Source organism: Equus quagga, chromosome 18 (assembly GCF_021613505.1).
Source record: "Equus quagga isolate Etosha38 chromosome 18, UCLA_HA_Equagga_1.0, whole genome shotgun sequence".
Classification (NCBI taxonomy): Eukaryota; Metazoa; Chordata; class Mammalia; order Perissodactyla; family Equidae; genus Equus; species Equus quagga.
Window position 1 is genome coordinate 20,302,753 of NC_060284.1, and position 20,610 is coordinate 20,323,362.

Below are 20,610 nucleotides of genomic sequence, written 5' to 3' on the forward strand. Positions count from 1 at the left end.
CGTCTCTAAATCCAGTGAGGCCAGTTACTGATAAACACTCCCAGACAGATGCTTGAGCATCACCTAGTCATTTGAACATTGACTGACTTCGTAGCTACATGCTTGAAACTAGGAATAATAAAATGAGAAATGGTCCAGGCCCAAGTGTGTATCTCTAGCCCATATTTCCCACTTTAGTGGAAAGTCTAGAGACTGTCCAATAAGCAGAGAGTATAATCCAGGGTGGAGAGTGCTACAATGGGAGTGTGAATGGAGTTCTCAAACTCAGAGGAGGTTATAACTAAAACACTTCCCTAGTGGAGCCACAAAATGCCTCACAGGAGGGGCATTTGAACTAGTACCGATGGGAGGATTTTGTCAGGTGGAGACAAATGAGGGGGCATTATAAGTGACTGTCGCAGCATGTGCAAAGGCCCAGAGCTGTGAAAGGGCATGGCACATTCAGGAATGGCTTTAGCCCTGGATATGTGGGGATGGGGATGGGGAAGGTGGTCAGAGATGGGAAAAGAGTGATATGTTGGGGCCTTATTGTAAAGGTCCTGGTGTCCTTAACTCAGGAGTATGAATATCATGCTGTGAGCCACCAGAAATCACTCTTAATATCTCTGGGTTAAAATGCAGTACATGAGGAAATGCTTTATATTAAAGGTCTAATAGTTTATTAGGAAATCAGTGACTGAGCCAGTGAGAGTAATGATCTTCTGAACCCCAGAAACACAAGAATGATTATGGTCCTGAGGGAGGTAAACTGGGATCCGGGCATTGGAGGGAAGAGAGGGCCCTGGTTCCTGCCCCTGGGAGACTGGGTAGTGAGCCTGGCCACACACTCTTGCCTGCTCTGCGATTACGATGGTCTGGATTTGTGTTTTGCAGTTCCATGGAGAATGGGAGGCCCCCCGATCCTGCAGACTGGGCTGTGATGGATGTCGTCAATTATTTCCGAACAGCAGGATTTGAGGAGCAAGCCAGTGCTTTTCAGGAACAGGTAATTTGGTCTAGAGAAACACGTGATGAACCAACCACCTCCCTTCCTCACAGTGAGGAGGAAGAGGAAGAGCAGTGAGGGCTCAGGGAGGCTCTCTGTGCGTCCTCACATCAAGTCCTGAGCATCCGAGGCCCTAAGCAACAGAGGTGGGTGGGGAAGGGGAGAAAGAAAGTGACAAGCTAGCGATTCCTTCCTGCAGGAGAAAAACCCAAGCCCTGTGAAGCAGTCATGGCTGTAGAGAGGAGGGCTAGTGCTCATCGCCATCTGCATCTTCCCAAGAGGGAAGAGCCCCACCTTCAAGACAAACACACTAGAAAGCAGAAAACAGAAAAGAAAGAAAAAGGAGGGACAAATCTGATGGAGACACATGCAGCACCATCTGCTACTGGCCTCAGCACCAACTGAGCTATTAATCCTGCTCCGATTTGCTTTCTGGGTACTTAGCAAAGTAGAGTGGAAAGAGCACAGGATTTAGAGTCAAATCCTGGTTCTTCTAACTCTGTGTGACCCCAGGAAAGTTACTACATCTCTCTGAGTCTTGGGTTCATGTCTCTAACTTGAGACTATCAATGCCTTACTGGTGGTATTGTGAGGATTAAAGGACAATGCCCAAAGCCTGAATAGGTCCTGGCACAACATCGGTGCCCAAAAATGTTAATTGCTTTCCCTAAGGAACAGGGTTGGTGTTGGAAAGAGGGAGAGAGGAGCAGAGGGTCCCTCCCAATTGTCTAGGTGATTCCTGACTTCATTTTCCAGGCTGGTCCAGCTCTGTAGGGATGATGCTCAAGGGGTTTTGACTATGAGGAAGCAAATTGGGGAACCCATGGTCCACACCAGACCAGCTCTGTCAGGAAACAGAGTTCCTATCTCCCTATCACTGAAGTCAGCAATTTTCTAAGCATTAAATTTACTTTTCTAAGATTGTCATAGAATTGAGAGAATTATAAACTGAAGAATGGGTTTGGCTACTGCTTCTACATCCCTTAGCCATTTGTTATTCTCTCAGGCTGGGTTTGGACAGGTGAACTTTTCAGGTGTCATATATGCTAATCTCTAGATTTCCTTCAACAGATGTTTCCTTCAACCTGATCCTTATACATATATACTTTTTGTTAATTTAGAAAATTTGCCAAAATAGCAGCTTAAATCACTTCGTACTCACCAGAATAGCTAAAATTAGAAAGATTGATAAATCCAAATGTTCATGAGGATGTGGAACAACCACACTCTCCTACATTGTTGGTGGGAGTGTGAAATAAACACTCAGACGTCTACTCCATGATCCAGCAATTTCACTCCTGAGTATTTACCCAAGGGAAATGAAAACATATGTCCCCAAAAGATTTGTGTAAAATTGTTCTTAGTAGCTTTATTCATAATCGTCCAAAATTGGAAGCCTAAGTGTCCATCAATAGGAGAATGAATATACAAACTGTGGTGTGGTCATACAATGGAATACTACCCAGTAATAAAAAGGAATGAATGACTGATATGTACAGCAGTTTGGATGAGTCTCAAAACATTATGCTGAGTGAGAGAAGCCCTATATAAAAGAGCTCATACTGAATAGTTCCTGTCTTAGTCCATTCAGGACTCTATAACAAAAATACCAGAAGCTAGGTGGCTTATCAACAACAAACATTTATTTCTCATGGTTCTAGAAGCAGGGGAGTCCAAGGTTAAGGTGCCATCAGATTGAGTGTCTAGTGAGGGCCCACTTCCTAGACAGACATCCTTTCTCTGTGTCCTCACATGAAGGAAGGGATGAGAGAACTCTCTGGGCCCTCTTTTATAAGGGCATGAAGTCCATTACCTTTCAAAAGCCCCACCACCTCATACCATTACTAATACCCTCAATATTCCTTAGGAGTTAGGTTTCAACATTTGAATTTTGGGAGGACACAAACATTCAGACCATAGCAGTTGAGATATGCTTGATAACGGTTGAGAACAGGAAAATGCATCAGTGGTAGAAAAAAAGAACAGTGGTTGTCTCTGGATAGGTGGGAGCGGAGAATGACTGGGAAGGGGCATGAGGGAGCTTTCTGGGTGATGGTAGTGTTCTGTGTCTCGATAAGGGTTTGGGTTATAGGTAAATGCATTGCTCACTGCATATGCACAGGGATATGCAATTGATTCAGATTTGTGCATTATATAGCCTATAAATTTTACCTCAGAAGGAAAAGAACTATAAAAAATATTAAACAATTAATAATATGCAAACTAAAGTATTTAGGGAAGAAGTATACCGATGTATGTAACTTACTTTGAAATGCATCAAAACGTGGATTGACAATTGGATAGAGACATGAGCAGGTTGACAGATACATGATAAAGTAAGTATAGAAAATGTTAATTGTAGAATGTAGATGGTGGGAATATGGGTGTTCACTATAATATTCTCACAACTTTACATTTGAAAATTTTTATAATAAAATTGTGGGGAAAAAATAGCTCAGGTTGGAAAGTGGAAGGCCAGTCAGCTGGAACATATTTTATTTTGGTTTCTAATGGTATAATGTCCATTTGTGTCATTGCAGTTGAGTAACTTGCTTCTAAAATTAAATTTAAATAATATTCTGGAAGGTTAACATAAAAAAGGACTTAGCTGAAAGGTCTCTTGGCCAAATTCCCAGCTGCCCAAAAGCATTTTTCAGATGGAGATTTGGCTCAGATTCCTGTGAGGCACATGTCCCAGATTGGAGGGAGGGGGTATTCTTTGGGCCTTCCGGATTCTGTGCAGGACCTCAGAATGGAACTGGCCCACTCTGAGCTTGGCCCAGGAGCAGGCCCTTTCTCCAATGGATGACATCACTCTGGCACCAGCGACAGTGGGATGCAAAAGGGAACAAATTCTCCCAAAGCATTTCATTCAGAAGTCCTTCAAGAGGGGAAAGGAGTATCATCTTGCTACTGTGTTGAGCCCACCAAGTCGGGAGCCTGAGAAATGAATTCCCAGGGGACTGGAGTTTTGCCAGCTTGAGTTCCTTCATTCTACTAGAAAGGTGGTTGGGTGAGGGAAAGAGTCTGCCTTGAATTATTCTCTGGAACTGATCCAAATCTTCCTTCTGCTGTGAAATTCTCATCTTTGCTCTTCTCATTAAAGGAGGTGGAGGGCGAGGAGGGACTCAGCAGCGAGGCTCAGGCTAAGACAAGTAGCTGCTGTGGTTTCCATGAGGACTGGGGATCAGGATCCTCTACAGTGTTCACCTACTTCTTCTGTCTTCGTGCTTCAGAAGCTGTTGGTGTTTAACCTCCAACGATCTTCTTGGCAATGAACCTCAAGCAGTCAGCAGTCACTCACCAGGCTCATACCAGTTGGGAAGACTGCAGGCCACCCCCAGCCCAAACACTTGACCCTTCCAGGCACATCTTCTAGGTCACAGCAGCTGAAAAACAATAGAATGGCCACAGCCTTAAATATCCTCAGGGAAGGCTTTGCCCTACCATTTGATGGAAGTAAGCAGAGGTGGAGAGCATCCTTGAAACTACCTGGGAAAAGGGCAGGTCCAGAAAGGGGAGCATGGGTGCCAATGATGTGGGGAGCTGAGTTTCATGGCTGACTGTTAGGTACTGAATATTTGTGTCCCTCCTAAAATTCATATTTTGAAACCCTAACTCCCAATGTGATGGTATTAGGAGGTGGGTCCTTTGGGAGATAATTAGATTTAGATGAGGTCATGAGGGTGGAACCTTTGTGATGAGATTAGTGCCCTGAAAAGAAGGGACCAGAAAGTTTGCTCTTTCTCTTTGCCATGTGAGGATACAGCAAGAGAGCAGCCATCTGCAAGCCAGGAAGAAGCCCTTGCCAAGAACCTGACCATGTTGGCACTTGATCTTGGACTTCCAGCCTCCAGAACTGTGAGAAATAAATTTCTGTCTTGTTTAAGGCACCCAATCTATGGTATTTTGTTACAGCAACCTAAGCTTACTGAGACACTGACACTGATGCCAGACATGTCCACCATCAGATGGACCAACTTTCAGGAGAGTATCTGTCCTCATGGTATCGTCTCAGAGTATGTTTTTAGATATTCTGTTGCTGTAGCAACCAGAGTCAGATGTGGCTTTCTAGTAGCATGCTCTGTTGGAAGATGTCAGGCCATTGAGTGAGTTTGTCCAAAGTGTAGGAATGGCGTCCCATGTTCCTGTGGGATGGAGAGGCAACTAGGTTAAGCTGATGATCTTTGCATAACCTCCTTTTCTCTGTGCAGGCACACTGCCACATAACAATTATCTCCATTAAGTTTCCCACTGGTGTAATTATCTCCATTAAGATTTCTTCTGACAAACCTCTTTTGAGTCCTCCACGTGAGCCACAACTACAAGCCAAAAGAACTGTCAAGAGGGAAGGCCTAGGCCCCTGCCCAGCTCCCTACCCAACTCCTGCAGTGATCCAGTGTGGATAGAGTGTGGGTTTGGGGTTGTATTACTGTTCTGGCCATTCCCCTTTTATGACTAGTGATGTCACCCTCCCTTAGCCCACTGGCTTCATTAACATTGTGCTCCAGAGGGTTCACTGGCACATAAGAGCAGGAGGCGGTGATTGCAGCACTGTCGGTACTGTCTCTCCCACAGACACATAGTGTGGTGGCTATTTTCCCAATTGTCTTCTAGCAGACAGACCTCTTAGGCTGTGGTGAAAGGCATGAGTGAGAGCCACGACTCCTGGTTTCTTTTCTTCTGATTGACTCAAGGTCACTGGATGATTCTGGAGAGTTTCCCTTTCTAGGACTCCGATTTCTATAAAGGGAATGTTGAGTTAAACAAGCAGAATGTTGCGCAGGCTCCTGCTTTAAGAGTCAAGTGTTATCCCGGAACCGGCCCTCATGAAGTATGCTTTCAATGCACAGCATAGGACATGAAGTCACTTGAGATGTTGTATATACAGTGTTGAATTTTTGTAACTGGATGATAAAAAATTGGCATTTGCCAGGGATATGAGTTTCCTGGTTTTCAAGAGTCAAAGGTACTTCAGGAATTTTACTTTCCTAAGAGTTTTAGTTTTAAGAGACAACCTTTTGACTAACTTCATTCAAATCATTTCCACTGTCCTCACACAGAACATTTAGAATAAGGTGTATTTTGTCAAACTCCGAAGGCTAAATGAGCATCATTCTCTGATGTAGAGCCATCTATTGACAATGCTTTTAGTTGCCAGTTAAGGAATTCTGGCAGTCCAATACAGCAACCTCACCACCCAAACTTGACCCTAACTACAGACCACAGACAGCTCTGCCTGTTATAGTGGCATTCATTTCTGTGTCGTCATCTATCTGACTCATATACACAGACTATATATGAAGATAGAGATCTGCCATTAAATCAATGCCATATAATTCATATTGTTCAGATTCCTCAAACTTACGAGTAACATCAGTGATTCTGTTTCTAGAAAAATATGTATCACTGCGATAATTTTTTTCTCAGAGTACCATGACAAAATAATATGCAACTCATGGTGACAAATTTAATTTTACTCTATTATCTCCTCACTTTCCCTAAACCACATGCATGAGAACAGCATTTTACTCTGAAATGCCCGACTGGTTGTTTAAGCCATTCATTTGAAACACAAAGATTGGCATTTCTTTTTAGATGGCTCATTGCTATCTTCTGATACATTTCTGAGTCCACTGACTTAATAAATATAAACAAAATTTCTTATTACTACAAATTGCCAAGTAACACTAACCACCTCAAATGGGGTAGTAAAGTGGGGAGGCCAATCAGAGCAACCCTGAGCAGGTGTCCCCACTCACCAGATGGATTTCAACTGTAGTGATTCTAGATGGATATTTCTAATTAGACCTGAGGCAAATCCAGGTTTTGAGTGGCCTAAAGCTTATGCAATTCTAAAAGCCCTCCTTGGGAAAAAAATTACAAAGTTATGAATACAAAATCGCCAAGGCAAAACCTAAGCTTTGTTAGCTTCATGGTAAATCTAGCTCTGAATTAGACCAGTTAAAACTCCACAAATTAGGAATAACTTTTGTTACTTTTTCAGCATTTTATAATACCAAGTACTAAAAATATTCAAAGTGCTTTGACATCTGATATTTCTTAACAGTTGATAGCTTCTGAAATGCTTAAAATATTTTATAGCATAATGCGCAGGGGAAGTGGTAACTCAAACTCCGCTGATGTGTCTCTTTGGCCCATAAAAATTTAGAAAAGAGTTAAAAAGCAGGTGGGTAAAGTGGCTGGCCCTGTGGCCGAGTGGTTAAGTTTGCGTGCTCCGCTGTGGGCAGCCCAGTGTTTTGTTGGTTCGAATCCTGGGCACGGACATGGCACTGCTCATCAGACCACGCTGAGGCCATCAAACCACGCTGAGGTGGCGTCCCACGTGCCACAACTGGAAGGACCCACAACGAAGAATATACAACTATGTACCAGGGTGCTTTAGGGAGAAAAAGGAAAAAAAAATAAAATCAAAAAAAGCAAGTGGGTAAAGCTTACAATAGGAAAATGGCCAAGAGAATGAAAGCAAAACTGATAAGGAAAGAACCTTTTGAATTTTTGATTGAAATAGAATAGATTTCTATAAACCAAAAATCCCAAATGGTTAAGTCATTCCTTTGAAATGAGAACAGTTATAAGACATTATAAGACAGTCAGGTATGTGGTTCTTCTTTGGTTTATTCACTTGTTCAGTTGTTTCCATAGTTGTTACAGCTTTCTCTAACACTCATTAGGATAAATATAAAATTGTGAGAGTAAAATGATGCTCATTATTAGGAGTATTATTTTACTTTAATAAAACCACTTGAAACCACTGTAGATATAAGAACCATTCGAAGGAAGCACAGAAGACTCCAGGCAGAGGGAGGATCAAATACAAAGGCATAAGGACATGGAAAAGCATGGTTTCATTGAGAACTCAGAGCAAGAGGTGTGGTGCAGGGAATGCCCAGGGATATGACTGAAAGGTAAATGGGTCCAGATAACAGTCTGGTTTGCTGGCAGAAGAGAGACTTTATGTGAGAGGCCCTAGGAAACCACTGAAGGATAATAAGTGGGGAGTGCCATGAGAAGATGTGGTTTTGAAAGATTAATCTAGTGGCCATGTGGAGAGTGGCTTGGAGAACAAGGAGACAGAGGCAGGAAAACTGCTATGATTGTTCCATTGTGGATGGAAAGAGAGAGATGGATTAGAAAGTCCAGGGAAGATGGTCGAAAGAATTTAGTGAGTCATTGGCAATGGAGGGGGAAGCTTTGTCCCGTCTCAGTTCTCTGCTGTAGCCCTAGGACTGAGCTCGTTGCTCACACATGGGAACAGGAGGAGGTTTGGGGGACTACTAAGTTTCCAGATTGAGTGGTTGTAAAGTAGTGCCATTAACCAGGATGTGTGTGGGAGGTAAGTTTTAAAATGGGTACAATGAGTGCAGATCAGGGCACATTAAATTTAAGGGCCTGTAATACATCTAAGTGGATATTTCCAGCAGGCAGCTCAAGGGGAGAGTGAGGCCTAGAAACAAAGATATGAGAGTCATCAGCAGTCAAAGGAGGGGGTGAGAATGAGAGAGGCATTTAGAACGACAAAAGAAAAAGGCCAAGGACAGCCCCCTGGGGAATACCAAGGTTTTAACTCAGGAGAAGAAAGGCAACTAGCAAAAGCAACAGAGACAGAACATTCAGGGAAGTGGAGAGAGAACCAGTAATGAGACTTTGTTAGAAACCAATGAAGGAGAGAGTTTCAAGGAACATGAAATGATAACAAAGTCAAATACTTCAAAAGGTGAAGCCCAACAGGGTCTGTGAATGATGGTGGAATTTCAATGGAGTTGGGGGAGGAGAATAGATGACTGTTGGGAGGTGGAGAACCCCTTCCTCCAAGTGGATGAGGGAGTGGGAGGCAGGCAAGTGGAGGGGGAACCAGTAGGTGGAGGGTCATGTAGGCATGAAGGCTATTTTCTAAGAGAGGAGACAAACTTATTTACATACAGGAAAGTAGCCAGAAGAATTGGACAGGTTAAAATGGAATGAAATTGAGGACAGTTAAATGAAGAAAACTCCCTGAGGATAAGGAAAGGGATGAGTTCAAAAGAGTATGGAGGGCAAGGATATGGAGAAATTAGACCCCTCATGCACTGTTAGTGGGAACGTAAAATTGTACAGCTGCTGTGGAAAAAGCATGGCAGTTCTTCAAAAAGTTAAGCGTAGAATTACCATATGACCCAGCAATTCCACACAAAGAATTGAAAGGAAGGACTAAACAGATACTTATACACAAATGTTCACTGCAGCATTATTCACAATAACCAAAGTGTGGAAACAACTCAAGTGTCCATGAACAGATGAATGGATAAACAAAATGTGGTATATACATATAATGGAATATTATTCAGCCATTAAAAGGAATGACGTTCTGATACATCCTACAACATGGATGAACCTTGAAAACATTATGTTAAGTGAAATAAGCCAAATATTATATTATTCCTTTTATGTGAAATATCGAAAATAGGCAAATTCATAGAGGCGCAAAGCAGATTAGAGGTTAACAAGGGCTAAGGGGGAAGGGAGAGTTATTGCTTAATGGGATTTCTGTTTGGGGTGATGGAAGAGTTTAAAAGATAGTGGCATGGCTGCACAACATTGTGACTGTAATTAATGCCACTGAACTGTACACATAGTAATAGTTAAAATAGCCTATTTCATGTTATATACATTTTACTATAGTAAAATTTAAGAATTTAATGTCAGCCATAATGTACATGATGGTTCAGTTTGGTTACTAAAAATATGCAACTATTTTATTTTAAAAAAATATGAAGAGATTACTTCTGAGCAAGACAGGGATATCTTCCCGTGTCTTCCTATCTTTCCTCTACCTTCCTATGCTCTGGGGCATAGGTGAGGATGTGTACAGATGTAGCTAAGATTGCTGTTGTCCTCAAGGACATGAGGGTTTTTCCTGAGCCTCTATTTCCTTTGCTGAACAAGACCCAAACTCTTCTGCTTAGAGTGGACAGGGATGGTGAGAGATTAATTAGGAACTAGAGGAGAGCAGTGAAGGTTAATAAGAGCTACCAAGAAGAATGGGAGAGGGAGCTGACCAAGGACAAATAAAAGAACTGTTAAGGTATTCTGTTGCCCCAGCTGAAACTGGTACACTGCACGTGTATAGTGCTTCATCTTCATGGTTTCTTGATTTTTTTTTTCCCCAGCTCCACCAGGTATAGGAGTCAGAGAAGCTGAATTGCTAAACTGCTCCTGGATGGGGTGTTTGTGTCATGGGCACAGCAGAGGGCTGATAGCTTAACATGGTGATTTGAGAGGGCATGTAAAAGAACAGTCCCCAGAGCGAACCAGTGGGTGCAGACTTGGTACAAAAGAAGAGTTTGAAGAGGACTCATAACCCTGGAGAAAGTGGAGTTGAAATGAAAGAGTAGGTGTAACGGGAGAGAGGAGTGAGCTAGAAAAGGATGGTGGACTTTCAGTGTTGCAGAGGGAAGAACCTTCTGGTTGCTGACAATAGAAGAGTAGGTTCTAAAAGTGAAGGCAAAGTTGCCGAAATGGTTGGTATATTTGAGTAGACTAACTGCCGTCACAAGTAGATCAAAACATGTATAATGGCTTGATTACGGTCAAAGTTTATTTCTTAGTCATATAAATAGTCCAAGATGGTTGGTGGGGGTATTCTGCTTCACTGTAATTCAAGGACCCAGCCTGACGGAGGCTCTGTCATCTTCAACTGGAAGGTTTTAGGATCCTCTGGGCATTGACGTCCAGTTGGTAGAAGGATAAAGAGCAAGGAAGGGTGCACATCGGTGGTTTTATGAATCAGATCTGAAAGAGGTGCACTTTGTCCCTTCACATGTCATTGGCCAGAACGTGTCATGTGGCCACACCAAACTGCAGGGAAGTCTGGGAAATGTGTAGTTGTGTGTCCTGGAGAAAGAGCAGCGCTTGCTACACTTGAGCTTTACAGCCATTTTTGAAAGCATTTGCTATGTGATGCTGCTACTTTGTTTTGTTCTTAAGTCTAGAGATAAATTTCAAAAAGGCTAACTTTAAAAGATCAACTGAAGTGAAGAAGCTTTATGTGACCCTACGTGGAAAGCCTTCACTTCTAATTCTGCTCCCTAAATCTATTCTTTTTAAAAAATCTAGGCAGACATCTCTGTAAGCCGGTTTCCTCATCTGATGAAGTGAGCTTCATTCTTTTTCCTTCATCAGATATGTGTACAAGATTTTGTTGTTGTTGTTGTAGAGCCCTTTTATCACCAAATTTGTGCCGGCAGCAAATATTAAATACAGGGACACACTTATTAAGTCACTGAAGGCACTAGCCCTCGCAATGAACCAAAAATAGATTTTATGTCTGATTTAAGTGCAAGACCCATTTTGCTTCCGACTGTTACTTTAACAAATAGCCAAAGCCCTCTTTTTGTGCCACACAAATAGTTTCTGTTAACAAGCTGCTCAATGTTGGGTTTTTTTAAACTAGGTGAAGTCACCTCAATATGTATATTATCCACCCCAAATTTTCCACCAATAGGAATGCAAGTTAAGCACAGCATCAGCTGAGAGTCATTAGCTGATAATGTTGAGCTCATAGTCACTCCACCCACAATGAGCTGCAGAGGGCGGGGTGGGGGTGGGCGCATTGTAGAGGATACTACCCCAAAGAGGAATTTCTCCCCAAGAAGAGACTTTGTCCCAAGAACCATGTGATAAGATTCAAAGGGTCTTGTTGTGGACTTGAGTAGTTCACCACCTTCCTTTCCAAAGTTATATGGAAATTCTTCAGAAAATAAACTCTGTCTTGGTGAGGAAGGGACCTTTAAAGAAACATGGTGAATTACTACCAAGTACTAGGGGTGCCTCAAAATGCTTCCCCTTCTGATATTAAGAAGGCTTACCACAAGTTAGCTCTTCAGGTACACCCAGACAAGAACCCAGAAAACAAGGAGGCAGCTGAGGAGAAATTCAAACAAGTAGCAGAGGCCTATGAAGTCTTGTCTGATGCCGAGAAACGCAACAACTATGACAAGTCCAGAGGAAGCAGCATCAAAAAGGGAAATAGAGAAGACAACAGAAACAGAAACCATTTGAAGGAGGAACTGTGGTTTGAGAGGCCACACGGTGGCTTTCAAAATGTCTTTGAAGATGAAGACCTCTTCTCAGGAGATTATTTTTCCATTGGCCATTTGGGTAGAGCCAGGAGATTCCGCTCCTCCTTCTTTGATGTGACCCCCATATCGGACACAGGATTTTCCACTTTTATATCCCCGGTTTCCAGACCAAGTCCCCCTTCCTCTGGGACGTTTGTACCCTTTGTAAGCAGTGGAATGGGAAACTTCAGACTGGTGACCACTTGTAGCCAGACAGTGAATGGCAAGAGGATCGTTACAAAGAAAGTTTTAGAAAATGTGAGGAGAAAGACTGAAGTGAAGAAAGAAAGCCTATTTCATCAGATTCCTCCACATCATTGGTAAGGAGTTGCTGCTATCTTCTTTCACAGAGAGACTTTCCTGTGAGTCTGATGCTTATCAAAGACAGAATTAGAATCTGAAAGTGTGTTGAACTGGAATGGACAGAAGTGAGCTGAGTCCAAACTTCTCATTTCACAGAGGAAGCAAGTAATGGGCCAGATGTTACACGAGGAACTAGGAAGCATCAGAGTTTGGCTTCCAGCCCAAGTCTTCGGATTCTAAACTGAGCCATCTTTTCTCTTGCACTATATTTGGGACAGTAGAGACCAGCACCATAAATATGTCCTTCTGAGTCAGTTGCAGGACCCCACCATCATAAATCCCATTGACTTCCTTGGACTTTTTTTCCTGCTCTACCTTGCTATTATCCAGTTCTCTCTTTCTTGATGGCCACTATCTCTTTGTGGCCTCTTCCTATCTCTTCTCTTTGCTACTTCTCTTCCCATTTCATCTTCTTTCTTCCCAAACATTTCCAATGGACCATTTCACAATTAGGCTCAACTGAAAGAGTTACCGAGTTTTATATCGTCTTAGGTTAATGTTGGCGGAGAGAACGAGTGAAACGTAAAAGGCTTATGATTTTTTTTATATACTTCTTTCATAGCTAGCATTTATTGAGTGGTTGGTAGACGTCAGGAATTGTACTTGACATGTGTTATCTCAATAATCCTTTCAGCAGTGAAATACAGTAGCTGCTTTCCTCCCATAACATAGATAAGGAAATGAGGCTTAGAGAGATTGAGTAACTTACCCTGGGCCTCACCTAATAAGCAGTAAAATAGCATCTTACTCTAAAACACATGCTTATCCACTGAGCTATAACATCTATGGATGCTGCTCATTTATCTTTAGATCTAGGGTCTCACCCTCATTGGAAATATATACTTGTTGTCTCTAAACCTTATTTCCATACATGAGTACTTGCTGGAACTTATTAAGTATGCAAATATTTTGAATATTATTGCCCAACAGGTATTTGGTTACTCTTACATGAAGACAAAAGACACAAGCAATGTAAAAACTTTCAGTGAAACTTACAGATGATTATCCCTTATCATATCAATGTAAACAAGATCACAAGATGTGAATTATTTTTTTATTTTGGCTTTAATCATAATGTACATGCAAAATCATGGGATCTGTTTGTTTGTTTAACAGGATATAGTCACACTCCAGTGCCTTCATTTACACTAATGAACAGACTGGGCTCCAGAGGGCTGGCTCCTTGTGGAAAGTTACTGATGGAGCCTGCATTAGGACCTCTGTCTTCCAACTTCCAGTCTCTTGCCCGTTCTAGCACACCATGCTGACTGGCAAAATTTGGATTTCATTTGCATCTCAATCTTGTATAGAAGTTATGCAACGAATGATTAGCTTTCTTAATCAAAGAACTTTCCTGTGTTTGCGATTTTTATGAGATAAATGTTTTATGTACTCTTTGAACTTTTTTAATCTCAGTGAATTTCCTGAACTTAAACAGAAATATGCCTGCATCTGTCTGGCAAAGGGTACGATTCAGGCAGGGAGCACACTCCCAGAAAGGAAGCAGAAGATGGATTTGGAATTGGAACACATCCCTTTTCTTCCAGAGCCTATACCTTTCCACTTAGCAGTCATTGAGAACCTCCTAGATGCCAGGCACTGTGCTAGGTGCCTTACGTGAATGAATTGTTTCTAATCTCCAAAATACTTCAGAGCTTCATTTCCTCATTTTACAAGTGAGGAAACTGAGGCTCAGAGAGTTAAATCCCTTACCCAAGGTCACACAATAAGTTGTGGAGGCAGAGTTGTCTGCAGTTTGCTTGACCTTCAAGCTCATATTTCCATTATGCCATATCCACTCCCTTTCATCTGAGTTGCTATAGTCATGGGTTAAGAGGAAACTTTTGTTGTATCCATGAATTATATTCATTTCAAAATGTTTGAAATGAGGATTTCCAGATGGAGCTTTCTTTTACCAACCCTAGTCTGAGGTGAACGGCAATGTGGCTACTGAACAAAGGGAAAATCAAATTGCAGCATGAAACATGATTTTCCATTTTGTCTTAAATAAAATCCAAATTTCAGCATTTTTCGTAGACATACTTGGCTTTTGACAGAAATGCTGAGTTGTAGAAGGACTTTTTGCCAGCAGAGATTAAAAAAAATTCACTTTCAGTTAGTCAAGGAAGTTTTCTTGTATAGAAATGAAAGCAGTGTCATCTCTCCCTGAGGCCTGTTTGAAACCTGTAGTAAGTTAAGGATGAGCAACAGCAGCAAAGGAAAGAGAGGTAGCAGGAAGGGCTTGGCTGTTTGTAAGGCATTTCAAATGAGTCAATATTCATCTCAGAGATAGATCGAGCCTGAGCTTTGATGTAACCTGTGACTCAGATGCCTGTGACCTCACAATGCCTGCAGAACCACTACTGTGGTTTCCAGGTGTTGAAAGCTCCTTTGCCAACTCTCATACTTGCAGATTTTAATGATGGGCAATCTTTGGGATTACTAGCTGCCTAAACAGAAAAAAGTACTTTAGAATTGGAAAGTCAATTCCATTGTCCTTAAATAATTTTCCACTCTTCACCTGTAAACCAACTGCTTTTTCATGTGCTATGGTTTTGAATAGTTGTCTCTCAAAAACTAATGTGAGCCATTTTGTTTTCCAGTAGTGGACAAAATAAAGGTTTCTAAAACTCAAAAACACCGTAGACTGATTAGAAGTAATTCCTTGTCCTTCTGCTCTGGTTCATGTAGGGTGGCTGACAAGTGAAATGGGGACCCTGGTCCTGTCGAGGAATAATGACAAGTGATTGTATAACTCATAGCTCAGGGAGCATTTGCACCAGTGGTATCTCATGGAATCCTGTCGAAACCCAGTATCCCCACATTATCAACCGAGGAGACAGAGGAAGAAGGGACTTGCCTAAGGTCAAAAAGTGGGTATTTTGTCAGTCCCCTAGCCCAGTGCTCTTTCTCCCACACACTTAGGCATTCAAAGCACATTTTCTTCACAGCCTGGCAAAATACATGAGAGAATTTGGAGGAATGGCCCTCTTGAGGATGGTGTAGGAAGGAGTCATAGTTTTATGTAGCTGCAGTTGCACACTGTGTCCCCTTGTCTGTCCATCAGTGGGGAAGCGAGTTATAGACATATGTGGGTAAAATCATGAACAGATATGTTGAGGCTTACCAAGCATACACAGCTGATCCATCTTTTGAATCCAAGCCCCCTAAGAACTAGCTTGGCTTGTCCCCACAATAAACAATAACAAAAATAAGGTGGTATTCTGCATTTTTTTCATTTCCAAAAGTTTCCAACCAATTTCTGTATTTGCAGCCTTTATCTCTTTCATGAGAAGCTCAATTTTATTTCACCCCAAAGCTCTGCTGTCTCCAGGATACATGGAGTGAAGTAGAGCTGGTTGGCTACCTCAGGAGTATGGGGAGTGGACTTTGAGGAGAACAGGGGGGGAAATCTGCAGTGGGCAGGGCTCTGCCCTTCACTGGATTATTTGGAAACTTCAGGACCCATTGAGAGGAAGCGTGGTAGGGCCCTCAGCATGAGAGGTTGATTTTTGTGTTAAGGCAGGATGGTTCTCCTTTTAATGAGCAGGAAAGAATTTCACAGAGAATGAGTCATTTTTCCAATGCCCATCATTGTGATTGACAAGATTCCAGAAAACCCAAGACTTTAGTCCCCATTGGTTCATCTAGACAACACATACTTACTTCTGAGTTTCAAGATAAACAGAAGGGGGTTATGAAAACAACATCAGCTTTGACTGTAGGCAGATGAGAGTTCAAGTCCTCTGCCACCCCTTCCTAACTTCTTGATCTTGGGCAGGTTAACTTCTTGCCTCGATCCTTGGTTTGCCTGTAAAATTAAGATGATAATCTCTGTTCGTGCTAATTTATAGAGTTGTTTTAGGAATTAAGTGCACAAAAATTCTGCGTAAACTTTAATATATTTTAAAAATGGAAAGTGTCATTATTCCTTTTAGAAGCAACATCTTTGATCCTTAAGGGTACATACTCTAAGCTTGCTGTCAGTTTTTTAAGATGTGACATCTGTGATGTGATCCTGAAAACCAGATCAGCTATGGATTGTATTTAATCCAAAAATAAAAGTAGAAGACGGAAGGTAAAAATAGAAGATTCCGTTTTTTCCATTTAGGCACAATAAAAAAGTAATATTTTTAGCTTGGGGACAATCAATATGACTTTTTCCTTTGAACTTCCTTTTTTCTTCATTATCCTTGAGCTTTTGGACTTATGTGTTGCCTTTACCTTCTGCTTCCGTTATAGGAAATTGATGGAAAATCTCTGCTATTGATGACAAGAAATGATGTGTTGACAGGACTTCAGTTAAAATTGGGGCCTGCTCTGAAAATCTATGAGTATCATGTAAAACCTCTGCAGACAAAGCATTTAAAGAACAGCTCTTCATAGGACAGTCAAATTGGGGTCTTGGACCTCAAAAAATACATAATGACATAATTTAGTTTCATGTGATGAAACTTTGCAAACAGAATACATACATGTGTATCTGTAAACAATTTCAATCGAATGAAACGTTATCCTATTGGATAGTCTAGGCAATCCATTGGCTGACCTGAATTCAGCCAGGAGGAGCAAGGACAGCATGTGGACAGGATGGTTTTCATTGTGGAGTTTGTCAAATAGAATGATCTTTGACGTGATAAGACACCCTTCCCCACCAAGGGGATTTTCTTCATAGATTGCTTTCCCCAAATCCTTAAAAAAGAATTGAATGGAATGAGCATCTTTAGGGTAAATATGTAAGAAGATTACAAACAGGAAAACTTGGGGAGGGGGAGAAAAAAGAAAGGGATTGCTGTCTCCCTTGAATTCCTCTGCTCCTTAGAGCTTGCATTATTTGGATGGAATTGCCGACACCCTTTTTATAGAGGGTCCTTCACTTGACCTTATTAAGGTTTCACTGGGATATGCTGCGATGGTTGAAATGAACGTGCATCACCCGCCCCTTCGGGAGCAGAACCATAGCTCTGAAAAGAGAAACTCTTATTGCGTATTGGGGATATCCATCCACATTCAGCTAGCTTTCACAGGGGGGATGGTATTTTTGCATAGATTTGCTTTTAAATTGGTTGTTTCCGAAGAAAGCATTTTTTCACTTCATGGTTTGTATTTATAACAATTTGTTTCTGAAGAAGTTTGCCAAGAGTTACAGATCAAAAAGCCTTGTTCCTAGTACAGAATATTTTTATATATATTCCTCCATGATGGTGTAATATTTTTTTAATTGCTCTAATGCTTTGTTTGGTTCCTGGTTTGAGTACTTGTTTTTAAGAACTTGAAAAAGTGAGCTTGCTACATCTCTGTTCAAAGAGACATTTGTTCAACCTCTGTGTGTCAATGCCTTGTTGAATTGGTGCTTTGTGGTCGCAATAAAGCATTGCTTCAGTTTATTCCCAGTGCGTCTTTGATCTTTTCTGTTTCGCTGCGTCTTCAGTTGGGATTAAGGATTAAGGTCTCTCCTTGAAACCATGGAGAGAAAGTTAAGCCTTTAAAAAAAAAGGAACTTTAGATATAGAAAATATATAGATCTATCTAGTGGATTTATCTTCTTTATAAACAAATAGGCCTTGTTCCTTCTCTTACCCCTGCCCAACAACCAATTTTAGGGTCATTTCAGCCAAAGATTTTTTATTTGCTGTAGACCAGTGGGGGTCATGTGCTTGTTTTTGTTTTTGCTTTTTTGAAATTCTGATGAAAGCTATGGATCTTCCCTCTAGACAAAAAGCTCATATTCCCACATACAAAACTTTGCAGGGTCGATGGACTCCCTGAAGTTGCCTCTTCCTCCTCCTCAAGTTGAATCTCTATCTCAGAGATTGTTATAATTCAGTCCCTTACACAGATAATTTCTCTAAAGAACAGAAAGTATGAAGATGAGAGGCAAAAAGACAGGAAATGGTATAGTGAGTGGGGTTCAAAAAGGCGTTCCAAATGAATTCAGTTATGGAGTTTGTGAAGTGTCTGAAATTTAAGTAACGCTCTGTTTTGCATGATAACTGGGAGAAGGGGTTACAAAAGAGACATTTTCCATCCCCAAGTTCTCACAGTCTACAAAACGTATATGAAGACTAAAAGGCGGAATATAGTTAAGTACTGTGAGGAGTGATGGTGACGCAAGGGGAGAAGCTCACCTGCTGGAGACCCAGGTGGGGAAGAGGGGACAGGAGATCAAGTCGAAGCCGGATGGAGTGAAGAACTTAATTCGCCTCCCTGAGTGAGGTTCCCACGAGTGAAATGGTGACGGTGTTTGAACCCTGTCTGCCTCAGAGGATAGCATGAGGCACGTCCAAGCCCTGCTTCTGTGCCTTCACCTGAGAGTTTCTGTTTTAGTTTGGAAAAGAATTGGCTGTGAGTGATAAAAAGCTGTCTCCCACCCTCACCCCTGCCCTGAGAGGTAACGTCAATAAGACAGAAGCTTTCTTCTCTTCATGTAAATATCCAGATGCGGGGACCATGGATGCTATGGCCGTCCATGATGTTCGGGACACAGATTCCTCCTTTTTGCTACATCATGCATGCTGTTCATTCCCAGAAGCATTTTATGGCCCAAGATGTCTGCTTCAGCCATTACCACTTGAATTCCAACCAGTGGGGAGAAGACACGGAAAGAGGAACATACCTCCTTCTTCTAAGGACACTTGTAAGAAATTATACATACTATTTCCTTTTATATCTTGCTGTCCAGAATTCTGTTACATTGCCATACCTAAGCTGAAAGAGAGGCTTGAAATATTTCCTCTTTTTATTAGAGCTCATGGGCCCAACTAAGATTCAAAAGTCCCACTTTTCTACAGATGAAGGAGAAAGGATAATAGGAGACAACTGTCAATGGGTCATTGAACGCTTGGAGCAAATGACACTGAAACTGCGTCTTTAATTGTATTTTTCTCTAGATTTGAACTTGGGCTCAGCTCCCTTCAGTCTCTGGCTGTTTTATCACAGTCACCTTTCACCGCCCTTTGGAAGCTCGTTCACTACTAACTCTAACCTAACCCAACTAAGCTTTAGACCTGGACTGCTCTACAAATGCTTGTCAGGAAAAAAAAGAAAAGAAAAGAAAGGAAAATGTCTTCATTGAAAAGCAAACTGAAAGGAATCAAATCATTCCTCAGCCCCCTGTTGACAGCTTTCAGGCAAAATTAGCAAATTAAAGATAGTCTGCCTTTCTTGCACCCAGAATGAAGGCCTATGACAGGCAGGCCTGAGTGCCTTGGCAACAACTGAAGGTCCTTTCATTCTCCCCCTCCCACCCCAGTGCTGGGGAAACAGTGTGATCAAAACGGGCCTTAGAGAGAGGCTGGAAGTACTTGAAATTCAGCAGGTAGGCAGCCTTTGTCTCCAGACAGCTGTAAAAACCAGAGAGGTCTGAGTCCTTTTCAGATCACACTGGATTTCTATTAATGTGAGCTGGGTCTCAGCTAGAAGTAAATGCTCATGCTACGTGAGGAAGCATTTCATGAATGTAAGTGGGAATGAGCATCCCCCGATGCCAATATAGTTTCTGCAAGAACTGTTTAATGTTGAATTTGATTATTCTCAACCAGAGGGGCAGACAGGCTATCAGAATCATGAGGGACTTTCAACAATAATTGCCACTCCACCTCCCCTCCCCAGCCCACATTTGAACCTCTGCTTCAGACTCCACAAAGGAGATTTAATAAACTGATTTAAAGTCAAGGTCACAAACTGGTTCCTTTTCAGTGGAATCTAAGCTGACACGTTTTCCTTTGGCAAGTGCAGTGTGTGTGTGTTTTTATAACTACATTTACATTCTTCCAGGTGAGGCCGAAAGCTCCATGTACTACGGTCTCTCATTCCCTAATATCTTTCAACCAGCAATTTCACACTTGTACATTAGCTGTCTGGACCCTGAAGGTATCTGAACTGTAGACCCCTGATCTAAAGCAGAGAACACACAGAGAGCCTCCTTAGAGTAAGTTACTTCAGGAACTAGAGATTGCAAGTTGAAAAGAAAACAAGCTGGCATATTGCATTGGAATGAGCAGCAGAATCGAGCATCATTTTTGATATTTAGTGGACATGATGAATATGAAGAAAAAGAGGCCAATTCGTGGCAGTCTCCTCATTCTGTCCTCAACAAATATCTTAAATGAACATAGATTTTGTCCCTCTGAGCTTAGCATA

At 41.7% G+C, this 20,610-nt stretch overlaps 2 protein-coding genes across 4 annotated transcripts in view; both read left to right on the forward strand.

Moving 5' to 3' along the window:
* DNASE2B (deoxyribonuclease 2 beta) overlaps window positions 1-20,610 on the forward strand; it is a 97,944-nt gene that overhangs the window by 19,973 nt on the left and 57,361 nt on the right. For all 3 annotated transcript variants that reach the window (XM_046645042.1, XM_046645043.1, XM_046645044.1), the window contains exon 3: window positions 874-985. The gene's annotated coding sequence lies outside the window, so the exon portion shown is untranslated. The remainder of the gene's footprint in view (window positions 1-873; window positions 986-20,610) is intronic.
* Window positions 11,785-14,089, forward strand: LOC124230087 (dnaJ homolog subfamily B member 6-like). The gene is made up of 2 exons (XM_046645833.1): window positions 11,785-12,425; window positions 13,885-14,089. Exons 1-2 carry the CDS (start codon window positions 11,785-11,787, stop codon window positions 14,087-14,089), a joined length of 846 nt encoding a protein of 281 aa, XP_046501789.1.

What these genes read in the sequence shown, in the direction of transcription:
- LOC124230087 (XM_046645833.1), top strand. Translation starts at nt 11,785, where the DNA reads ATGGTGAATTACTACCAAGTACTAGGGGTGCCTCAAAATGCTTCCCCT. An exon ending in CAGATTCCTCCACATCATTG is followed by an intron (nt 12,426 to 13,884) that starts GTAAGGAGTTGC and finishes TTTTAATCTCAG; the next exon opens with TGAATTTCCTGAACTTAAAC.